Genomic DNA, 12,357 nt, shown 5'->3' with positions numbered 1-12,357 from the left:
CCCACACCACGGTCTGCTGCCTCAGATTTCCTCCAATGCGTTGATGATAATGTTCTTCGTCAGACCGCTAAAGTAATGACCATCTCCCAGTGTGGCACAGTGCAAGGTTGCACTGCGCTACGCTCTAATGTTTTGGCCTTATATTCGGCCACATTTAACACAATCACTTGGAGCGAAATAGGCACTAGAGCCTTCCACGAACCCACAGAAGAACATAGACAGGCCATATGAGATTTTGATGAGTGCAACATTAATTGCTTTAATACCATGGGAACAAACAATGAGATGATATAAAGTATAACAAAAAGGTGTTTACTCACCACCCCCTCCTCCCAGAAGACTGGAGTTTGCTGAAAAGAGAGGAAAAAAATGTGTCAGTAAATATGGATTATTAATGAGTCAGCGATATTTGGACATTAAAGTTTGGAATCTTGAACTATTTGATTTAAACCCTTATATTGATATCAAATGTATCAATTACTGTTTATCATCTAATTTCACAGAGATTGGGAACAGAACAGATGGATTCATGAAAACGTTCAATATATTTGTAAAGCACTCAGAAGAGAACCGGTTGGTATAAAGCGCCAAGAGCTTGAAATTGGCTTGAATGATTATGTTACATATTTTGTATTACTTTCTCAGTTAAAGCTGTAATCACACATTTCAATAGCAATACCTGGTAATAAAAGATTTAGCATCTTAATGGTAGCTTCCGACAACACCAGACATCCAAAAGGTAACAAAATAATGTCATCCAATACTTTGTTCATCACATCCCCAACATAAATGATCATTGTGTGTGGCAGTGTTTTTCTTTCAATACTACATTTGGCATAAAACGTGTGATTCAGGCAGCAGCTAATTTCAATATAAAGTCCTTGGCAGATTTCTTCCTTGGCAACATGACAGAGGTTATGTTCAATAAAACATGTGGTTCATTGAAAGCAATTAACAGTAGCCTGAAGTTCGAGACAGTTGAGTCTACTGCCGCACAACAACACATTTCAGATGCATGGGCCAAGGAAGAAGCCATTAACATTTGGAGCTGATCCGAATCAGGGGGCAGATACACACATTTTTAGCTTCCGTTAACATTGCTACATAGGGCATTTGTGCTGCATTCATGTGGTGTTGGATTAATTAGTTCACGACTGAGAAAATTCATGTGAACGCCCCTTAAGTAGGAACCATCCAAGGAGCTAGTGAATGCACCATTGGCCTTAGCGGAGGTCTGCGCTCTCCCGAGTGCCATTCTAGCTTCTTTACGGAAACATGTCACACAAACCAATGTGCACGAGCTGAGAGGAACTCTTTGGAACTAAATTTGAGATCTTAAGAGAGGCCCTCTCTTAACACCCTCAAGAGTAAAGCCTCGCTCACCGTTATTCTGTTGTCAGCTTTAAAGACAGTTTAGTTCACAAACACTCATAGTATTATTCTGCCTGTGTTGTCCATTTAAATCTCCAACATTAAACGTAGTTTACTGGTTCAAGAGAAGGTAATGTCAGCTAAGTGGAGAATGTATCATTAAAAATGAACCTGTCTGTCAGTTGGAGACATCCGTTGCACATGAGAGGAGAAAGATTAGAGGGGATTTAAAGTACATCTGTTAATTTGAGTGTTACTGAAGGTAGGTAGCCTATGCGTTTGAAGTGTAGTTCATCCAGCGGGCATTGGAAGAATCATACACTGCAACATGCCTTTAATGATCTTCAGCTCCAGCTACAGCATTGGCTATCATTAGCAGTGAACACTACCCCATTAAAAGCTTATTATTTCTCTAAAACGTTTTGGTGCACAAGCAATAGATAATGAACGTGTGGTATAAAGGGAGAGCTCTCCAACGACACCACAGTCCTGTAAGTGTTTTTTTTTTTGTAATGCCTGATTATGTGTATGAAGGGGACTTCTGGAGTTCTCTCAGTTTCCACACCTTTCTGTGGCACCATTATGGCTTTGCATTGTTCTCATTTGAGCACCACACATATGAGTGGGCACAGGGACAAAGAAAGCTCTCCCACTGCAGAATGTTTCATCAAAGGGCTTTTGTTGTGTTTGTGTGTGTGTGTGTGTGTGTGTGTGTGTGTGAGAGAGAGAATACAGTATGAGCATAACATAAACACACAAGAAACAGCAACTGAAACAGGGATGTACTGACAATCCACTGTCATGTTTACAATAGCACCTCTCCAGGTTTTTCTGTGATGGAAAAGACTTGTGTACTCTCCCCGCCTTTGTTTAGCTCTGGAATGTATCAGCTATCAACAGCAAGCACTCAACTCAAAAGTGAATTTTCAGAACAGGAAATTAACTTAAAAGCGTGGGAAAATGTAGTTAAAATTTATTTATTTAGGCTTCTTTTTCATGACCAGATATTGATGCTTACAAACTTGCAGTATATAGTAAAATAAACTTTTATTATAATGTGAAAGCTTTAAACTGGTTGTTGTTTATCTATTATCAGTACAGTGTAAGGAGAACTTCCAGTGCCAGTTAAAGACATGCTAAGAGTATGCTAGTTTTCAGCAAAGTCTATCATCATTGTCTAGTCTCCTGGGGAGTCTTCCTATTCCTGAGCTATTAAAAACACTGGGGTTTAATTACCTGACATTATGGAAATGCATACCTGAGGGGGGCGCTTCATTTACTCCACACCTAATCAGAGATTGGAGATGTGGTTGCTAATCAGTTTGACACAACTCTCTTGTGCGTGTGTATGTGTTAGTGGTAGTGGTAGTAGTGAACGGGGTAGTCTGGGGCTGGAGATGTTAGATGCTTTCTAACCACATGTGACTTGGTGTGATCACGGCAATAGCCCACTGGGAGGTGAAGAGCGCTCGACAGCCATCTCATCTCTGCAGTGGGTTTAATAAATATGGAAGTAAAAAACGCTGCTTTATGCCTTTTCATTTCCCCTCTTCCTGCATCCTCTCCTTTAATGATCAGAATGTCATGAAAAGTGTTTTGGCAGTTTATCTTAAAGCACACTGTGCCTCTTATGCACACAAAATATATGTAACCTACAGAGTCAGTGAGCTCAGCCCACAGCGATACATATCAAGGGAGACATTAAAATCCCAACGTGGATGGGGACTTGCTTTGACAATTCGTCTTCAAGCATGAGAGAAATAAGAAGCAGCTGGTAGAGAAGCTAACCTACAGCAGCACACAGCCCTACACTGTTGGCAGCAAAGGCTATATGCTTGGGCCATATTCAGTATGACTTACCCGAGAAGTGCTTCAATTATCCTGAGTGAAAATCAAAACACAAATCCATATTTGGCCACATCCACCCCATAATGCATATTTTATAGAGTGTGTATTAATTATAAACTAGCTCTCCTTGCTGTTTGTGCCTGCCCCCTGGGCTCAGTCTGGCTATCTTGTGGTGGATCAACACATTTCTGCCTTCAGGGAAGCAGTGGGAGAGCCAACAATTAGTATTATCAGAAGACCATTATCTGTTTCTTCTACAGTGGCTGAGCATGTACATGTGGAGTTGTCTCTTTGAATGCATGTTTAATTGCTTTTTGACTCTGCCATCCTTTCCTCACCGGCCGCCGGTGTTTGCACTCTTGAGAATTTCATGAATCAATTCATGTTTTTTTTCTTCAAGGACAAACCAGACCACATCTCCATCTCTGAAACAACTACAAGTATCCCATCACATTAGACAAAAGACGGCAGTGATCTTTGAGCTCTGATATTTCAGAGAACCTGAATATTTCTTGTGGTAATAAAGAAAAACCTTAAAAGATGTGCAATGACCCAGTTAATGGTCGGGAAAGGGGGAAGTCAAAGTAGTAGGCTATGACTTGGAGTTTGTCAGGAGAGCTGCTGAGAGTCGTCCCAGTAGGAACCACAACATGGGTCATAAATCTCAGTGGAAGGGCTCCCCAGCCTGCGTGGAGACGGCAGGTCATTAGGAACTGCTGGTTCATTGCATTAGGCTGGCCCATCAAACATATGCCTGAACTGTCACTGTGGAAGGACCCATTTCCTGTCTGACCTTTGAACTCTTAACGCCCACAGCAACCTCATTTATCCCTCAGCCAATGGCAATGCAGTGGATCCGCTGCTGTGTATTTTCACTGCACGAAAATATTGATAACAGAACCCTAGCCAGAGAGTATGACAGGCACAGTTTATGGATTGTGACACTGTGTCACGAAGCCAGTACAGAACAAACACAAACACAGTGAAAAGGAATGGTGAAACCACCCTCTTGTCTCAGTGTGTCCATATATTTACAGAGCATTCATAAAAATAGCTTATGTGCACTTCAGTAGGTGAGTCCTGTGTGTGCAGAGGGCAGTGAGGCATGGATTTGGGTTGTGTGTTTGGTTTGGTGTCGTCAGCAGAGCCCTAGATCATGCAGTTAAATGGGAAGTGCTAGTGCATAGCCACAAAACCTCAAGGCAGTAAACAGATTCACTGTCTACCTTCTGGTCTCTGCCACCTTAACTGAACCCTTTAAATATGCTCCATTGAATACACACTCACCTTATCCTAAGCAGACTCCTGCAAATTTCTCAATAAGCTCAGGAGGTTAATAGTGTACTCTGCTGTGACTCTGGGATAAAAGGTGGGGTACAGACACTGATAAAAAAAGTTTTATGGCCCAGGTTGCCTGCTCTGTTGCAAATAGATGAGTCAAAAGGAAATCTTGGTGTAATTTTTCAAAGCAACCAGGGCGGCCACTGCAATATAATGCTACTGCCTATCTGTGTCTGCAAATATGACAGGCATGTTAGCAGGACTTTCAGTAAATATATCCGAGTCAAATTAAATGATAGGTTTGTTAAGTTTTATAAGAACTATGCTGATTCATATTGTCAGATTTTAATATCAATCGCTGACGCTTTTGAAGCTCGTCTTACCTGTCCACAAAGAAGGAATTCTGATTTTAAATGTGATTCCAAACTGTCCCAGATAAAAGCGCAAACTAGGTCAATAGAGCTGCTCTTTGTAACCGGGAGTCACGTCTTTGTTTCCCTCCATTCTTCAGCTTTAATTAGAAATCATCTTCACAGCTAATTTGATGGGCACAAATTAGCATTTACAACACAATGAACTGCAAATGGAAGGCCTGAAATAATGAAGAAAATAGTCGAGAGAAACAAAAGAGCGATCATTCATAGACTTGGTTGACACTCAGATGGTCATTAGACGTTCCTCTTCATAGTGTTCTGATGTTTAACATGTCAGCTTTAAATGTCGATGTTCAAAGAGTCAGTGGGGTGAAGGACTTTGGCAAATTATTTTTGAGTGGAATAATGTGCTGCGCCACAGACACATTTCCACTCCGCCAGCCTTCACAACACACACAGTCACAAGTGTGCACATGTGCATGCACTTACGGACAAACACAACCCAACTTAACAGGAAATATTCTGGCGATTTAATAACTAGAGCAACCCATCCGATGTCTGTGGAGCTCTGTGTTGAATTGAAGCAATTCTAACCTTTAGTGATGGGGTCTCTTTTTACTTTTAGTAGCTGCTGAAATTCGCACAAATAGAAATAAAACTTAAACGAGCCACTAGTTGTGGGATTAGAGAAGAGAGGCAACAGTGGTATTTCTTATTTGTGGCACATTAAAAATGCATGCTACACCACACACGCTGCCTCGTCTGATGATACTGGTTGCATTTTTGTTCTTTATAGCTTCTAGTGGTCCCTGAGGAGCCAGACTGAGCCAGACAAACTTGTGGTAGAGGTGGCACAGTCCCAGAAGCACATTCACACACAAAAAAAAGCCTAAAATCTGGCTCATGCTTCAGTCAATGTGATGAAACTGTGGCTGAAACAAGTACCGTACACAAGGCTCTACTCCTCACAAGTGCAATGTGGACAAGTTAATATCACAAGACCCATCAGAGCGCTGCATTTCAATTACTTAAACGTTAACCACATCCCATTTACATGACTCAAGTTCCAGGTTTCATTGGTGAGGGGAATGATAAAAACAATAAAACACACAAAAGAAAAGCAACGATATGACTCTTGTGCACATTCATTTAGACAAACGTCAAAACATAAATCTTAAATCCACTCCAAACAAACAGAATTATGGATTTGTCAGCGCAGGTTAAGGGTTTACAATTAGAAAGAAGTGTTGTATTTAGTATCTGCAGTGTATGCAGGAAGTGCAGCTGTTAAAATTGTTCTAATCTGTGTTAACTTCTTGCTTTGGGTTAGGGTTGTGAAACACAACACTAAATTAAATTGAATTTAGAGTACACTGCCAGCTTTATATATATCCCTCATCTTCCACACCAGCTTACAGTCAATTAAAGAGTTTTTCTGCATTGTAAAATTTTAGGAGGACCTTGTTGCAGACCTTGTTTGCCATTCATTGGGTTGTTATAGTAAGTTGATTTGGAGCCGGTAACATCGAGCAGCTCTCATTTCTCATGTGTATTTGATACTCCATCAGCACAAACAAAATTTCCATTAAGTCAGATGATGGGTTGAACTTTTGGCTGGTCTGAACTATTTTTAAATTCAAGCTATTAAATCTCATCTGGCTCAAACATGCAGAGTTGCTCTGTGATTCATTGGTTAACTTCACTGCTGCATACAATGGTTCATGTGTTACAACCTCAGCCCCGTGCATTTGTGGTGAGTCAAGCAGCACTTGACTCATGACAGTGCCACTAGCTAGTTTGAGACTTGTTGGTGTGTCAAACACAAAGGCTTAACTATTCAAAACCCCTGTAATAAAAATGATGTTAATTCTATTTTGGCTTGGATTTATTTTTGAAAAACTCATTACAAAATCAGGCGACCATAGGTTGCTTCTTAAACCTATTCTTATTCTTAGCAGTACTTGTCAAATACTGTTGATGGCTGAAATGATGTTGTTTCTGCGGTTTGTTTTTAGAAACTATAGCAGTGGTGTTATGATCTCTGAATGTATCAATGTGACAACAGGGTGGTGTCACAGTGATTAATCCCTTTCCTCTACAGGCTTGTCACTTTCATAACAAAGCAACAATACCAGATGCCAAAGCCAGCCCACACGTCTATTGTTATAATTACCTGACCTTCAAATCCACATTAATGAGCCCAGGATGATCCCATTCTCTTTCATCATTTGGCTTCCGAGCCCTCCTTTTATCTAACAAGGTCACCTTTCACAACACTGCTTCTCCCTGAAATACACTTCCCCCTCATAAATATACATCTACCTGCATCTGCTCAACCCCCAATCCTAAAAAGGAAGCTCGGCAAAATTACAAGAAAATAAAGCTGTAGGTGGGCTCTGCAAAGCGCAAGTTTGTCTTCTGAATTTGACACCAAGGGAAAGTCAATGCCACCAAAGTTAGACACAGAAAAAAACTTTCCAATGATTAAAATGTGTTACTTAATAATTGTTTTCAACACCAAAGACATGAACAAGAAAGATTCAGTGTAAGGGCTCTGCAGGCACAATACAGGGGGGCAGCGGAGAGGGCAGGGTTCATTAAATGAAGTCTTTTTTCTATCAGTTCCCACTATCTTAAATCATAAATGCACTGTGGTTGTTTTTTAAGACTAAAAAAAAGTGTGTGGCTTGTGAGAAACCACAAGAACAATCTCAGAAAAACAATACATTCAATTATGCATTTGCTCTGTTGTGCTTCAGCCACATTTTACAGTGAGACTATAGTTGAATTCAGAGATTTTGTAAAAGGTGAAACTGAGTTCCACATTATGTTAATACGGAAAGGGTGTTGAGAGCAATGTCTAACAACTTAAAGCATGATGATTACATAATGTGTAATGGAGATAGCAAAGTGCCACAAATATCCACATAAATACAGTACACAAATTAAACCAGTTAATGACACATGTAAATGTTTACAGTGGCATATTATCACATATTTTTATGTATGTCTTGACATCTCTGCACACCTCATTGCTCACAGACCTTAGGCAGTCCTGCAGAAAACTATTAATACACAATTTAGACATTAGACATTTACAGTATAAAGATGCAGATGACTAATGCATACTGAACAAAATCCAGAAATAAATTAAGCCAGGCTAGGTAAACTCTGCACTAAACATTAAACTCTGTACACAATGTAGATTTAATATGTTATATAATACAACAAGATATCTCAACTGATATTCACCAACCCTGTGCACGTGTGCCAACTCTGAAGAGGCACCATCATTTTCTGGTTGAGATGAAATAGGTTATCTGTAAACGTCACAGGGCCCAGTGTCACTGCGGAGCTCTGGCAGGATTTGGGCCAGCAGCTGCATATTATGGATTTATCCAGTTATCCCATTTCTGGATTCATCAGCCTCTCATTAATGCAGCCTCTTCCGTTACTGGCGATCTGGCCTGTTGGTATGGTAAAGACCTGCATGGCTCCTCAGGGCCTTCACAGTCCACTACCCCCAGCTAGGTACCCACCAGCCAGCCACACAGGTGCCCTCACTATATCCAAAATAACATGGCTGAATTCCTCCACAAGGAAGAGCCAGGACAGCATTAAATTGGAGATGCTCAGCTACTGAAGTGTGGTTTCTGAATCAACTTCATAACATACCACTGCTTTCTCTTTGGAGAAAACTGAAAATGAGGGCCTTGTCCTTGGCAGCCAGGCCACGGTATGTACACTCAGAATTACACTCCACATAGCTTAAGTGCAGAACATTGCATTAAGGAAAAGTGCATTGTCTTTTTTTTTTTTTTACACTAAATGTGTTTTAACTTCTTACTTCCTTCGCAAAATGCACTTAACCAGCACTTAAGAGAATGCATTCTTACCAGCGTCTATTTGATCACAGAGGTGTTAGTGTTGAGGTGATGTGTGAAGTGAGCCCTGGCTCCAGAAGTACTTCGTTTATGTCACAGAGACTCATCTCCCTCGAGCGCTGACTGCAATCAGGCTGGAGCAACTCAATCATAAGTCCAGAAGAGATAGGCCACATTATTCATGTAACCATGGTGAAAAAACATTTCCACCAAGGATCTGCTTATTGAGCATGGAGGCTGAACCGGGTTGTGTTTTGATTAAAGGGGCAGTTAAGCAAAATGGTGAATTGTTATAATTCTACAGCTTGTTTGTGTGTACATTTAATTTTGTAGAATAAAGTTATCGAAAATAACTTTATATTATATTACTATTATATGATGACAAACGACAATTCTAAAGAATGTACTGTAACAGAGCATGGACTATATACTACATTATAAAATGATAAAGTACTGAATATAGTTATGTTTGCAGTTGCTTTAAGATACAAAACCTATCAGCCAGACATTACTTTTGCCTGAATACGCAACCCTTGTAGAAACTGATGCTCTTAAATCAAGTGTAACAGAGTCTATATAAAGACACGTCAGCTCAGTCTACTGAAGTACAGGATGAAACCTCTTACAAAGATAAGCACATCCTTCTTGGATGATAGATGATCTTATAAATAATCATACCTGTATTAACATTGAGTTGTAATGGTTTGATCGTTTTCTACTGTGAAACGGTTATTTATTCCCCCATACTCTGTAATGGAAATAAAAAACGTTTTGCACCTCAAAGATAATGTCTTCCATTGTGCCAGCTCAACTCAGTTGTCCCAAGCGCATGCCACACTTTTAAGATGAGAAAACCGCAACAGAAACAGTGCAGTTCTACAAACAGGCTTTTGAATGCAAGTAGGAGCAGATAGAGTTATTACTTTCCTGCCCTACAATCATTATGGACTGACTTAACTGTGCATTGATGTCATACTCAGTTATGTGTCTGGTGTGTAAATACTATAACACTTACAGCAAAAAGGGGGTTTTCACATAAATACCTCACAGTTCCTACCTTTTGAACAGCAGGGGAATTAGTTTAGAAACAAAAATGTCATGGTCTGCAACAATAATAGCGTAATATTGTTTTGAGCTTCTTTCTTTTATGGCTTCTATGGATTACACAATGTTCACTTCACCGCGACTTCAATCAAGCATCTGAGGTTGTTTTTTCCACAAACACATTCACACAGAATTCCATTAGATAATTTCCTTCTCAATGGAAAAAAAGACAACTTGTTTCTATTGCTTATTCAAGGAGGTTTTAAAAAGGCACCCTATGAAATAGTAAAGCACAGCGCTGACACTATAAGAATTACACAGAGTGTTTTCCTCTTGGCGGTGTCACCAAATAAATCCGAGCTTGAATAAAACAGTGAATTGGCAAAATGAACAGCAGAAAAGATGAAATATTTCATCTTTCTTTGTTGTTTTTATCTGCTCAAGACTGTTGCCCAGTCTTGAGCACTGTGGTTCTCAGTGTTCTGATATTATCTGTTTATGTCAACTGAATTTATACTATCGGTGTGCTCAAATCAAGTTTACAGAACTGCACATCTCACTGTGTCCGAAAACATCCTGTCTGGCTGACACTCGGTCTTTGCTTCAGCCTCCAGCCTGACGTCCTCCTTTGACTTTAAAGGGCCTACTAAATGATAAACATGAATTTCTACTGATGATAGTAAATGCTATTTGTGGTTTAAAATGATGTGTTATTTATGACACAATGATCGCAGTATTTAATAAATCATGATTTAGTATGTCGACCATCGATGTTGACATTGCCGCTACCGGAAACACCCGACGCCGTGTTCTGACGTCACAAGTAGAACACGGTCCAGTTGAATACACAGACATACACAGGCAGAAGCGGCATACGTGGCGATGTCGGACTCTGGCTCGGATATTTCGACAGAATCGAGTGACAGCGAGTCGTCAATAGACTCGTTGCACCTTCAAGAAGAGGAGTTTATTGAAGAGGATGCTGGTGTCGTGGATTTATATCATGCGGACGAGTGTAACGTGGTGGAAACAGCAGCTCGAGACACAGTATTCAAATGGAGAAGCAAACGGGAGCGAACATGCGGATGATGGTGACGGTGATCCTGGATTTGGCAGAGATCCTGTGCGGCAACAGAACACAGAGGTATACAGGACTGTCTCAGAAAATTTGAATATTGTGATAAAGTTCTTTATTTTCTGTAATGCAATTAAAAAAACAAAAATGTCATGCATTCTGGATTCATTACAAATCAACTGAAACATTGCAAGCCTTTTATTATTTTAATATTGCTGATTATGGCTTACAGCTTAAGAAAACTCAAAAATCCTATCTCAAAAAATTAGAATAGTTCCTCAGACCAAGTAAAAAAAAAAGATTTATAACAGCAAAACAAAATCAAACATTTGAAAATGTCCATTAATGCACTCAGTACTTGGTTGGGAATCCTTTTGCACGGATTACTGCATCAATGCGGCGTGGCATGGAGGCAATCAGCCTGTGGCATTGCTGAGGTGTTATGGATGCCCAGGATGCTTCAATAGCGGCCTTTAGCTCATTAGCATTGTTGGGTCTGGTGTCTTTCAGCTTCTTCTTCACAATACCCCACATATTCTCTATGGGGTTCAGGTCAGGGGAATTGGCAGGCCAATCGAGGACAGTAATGCCATGGTCAGTACACCAGTTACTGGTGGTTTTGGCACTGTGGGCAGGTGCCAGATCATGCTGGAAAATGAATTCCTCATCTCCATAGAGCTTTTCAGCAGACGGAAGCATGTAGTGCTCTAAACTTGCTTTCGTCTGAAAAGAGGACTTTGGACCACTCTGCAACTGTCCAGTGCTTCTTTTCCATAGCCCAAGTCAGACGCTTCTTCCGTTGTCTTGAGTTCAGAAGTGGCTTGACCATGGGAATACGGCTATTGTAGCCCATTTCCCGGACACGTCTGTGAACAGTGGCTTTTGATACCTGGACTCCAGCTTTAGTCCACTGTCTTTGAAGCTCCCCCAAATTCTGGAAGCGACTCTTCTTCACAATGCTGTTAAGGCTGCGGTCATCTCTCTTGGTTGTGCAGCGTTTCCTGCCACATTTCCCCCTTCCAATAGACTTTTTGTGGATGTGCTTTGAAACTGCACTGTGAACAGCTTGCTCTTTGAGACATTTCTTTTTGTGTCTTACCCTCCTGATGGAGGGTGTCAATGATGGTCACTGGACAGCAGTCAGATCAGCAGTCTTCCCCATACTTGTGATTTAGTTTACTGAACCAAGCTGAGTGTTTTTCAAGGCTCAGGAAACCCTTGCAGGTGTTTCGAGTTAATTAGACGATTCAAGTGATTCGTTGAACACCCTACTAGTATACTTTTTCATGATATTCTAATATTTAGAGATAGGATATTTGAGTTTTCTTAAGCTGTATGCCATAATCAGCAATATTAAAATAATAAAAGGCTTGCAATATTTCAGTTGATTTGTAATGAATCCAGAATGTATGACATTTTTGTTTTTTTAATTGCATTACAGAAAATAAAGAACTTTATCACAATATTCTAATTTTCTGAG

At 40.3% G+C, this 12,357-nt stretch overlaps 1 protein-coding gene across 1 annotated transcript in view; it reads right to left on the bottom strand.

Annotated features, from left to right (window-relative positions):
- Positions 1-12,357, bottom strand: part of macrod2 (mono-ADP ribosylhydrolase 2) — a 367,748-nt gene that overhangs the window by 240,253 nt on the left and 115,138 nt on the right. Inside the window, exon 4 of the mRNA XM_029450205.1 lies at positions 321-350. Within this exon, the coding sequence (XP_029306065.1) occupies positions 321-350 (30 nt within the window). The remainder of the gene's footprint in view (positions 1-320; positions 351-12,357) is intronic.

This window comes from Cottoperca gobio, chromosome 15 (genome assembly GCF_900634415.1).
Source record: "Cottoperca gobio chromosome 15, fCotGob3.1, whole genome shotgun sequence".
NCBI classification, from domain to species: Eukaryota; Metazoa; Chordata; class Actinopteri; order Perciformes; family Bovichtidae; genus Cottoperca; species Cottoperca gobio.
This window is presented reverse-complemented; position numbering and strand designations above follow the sequence as displayed.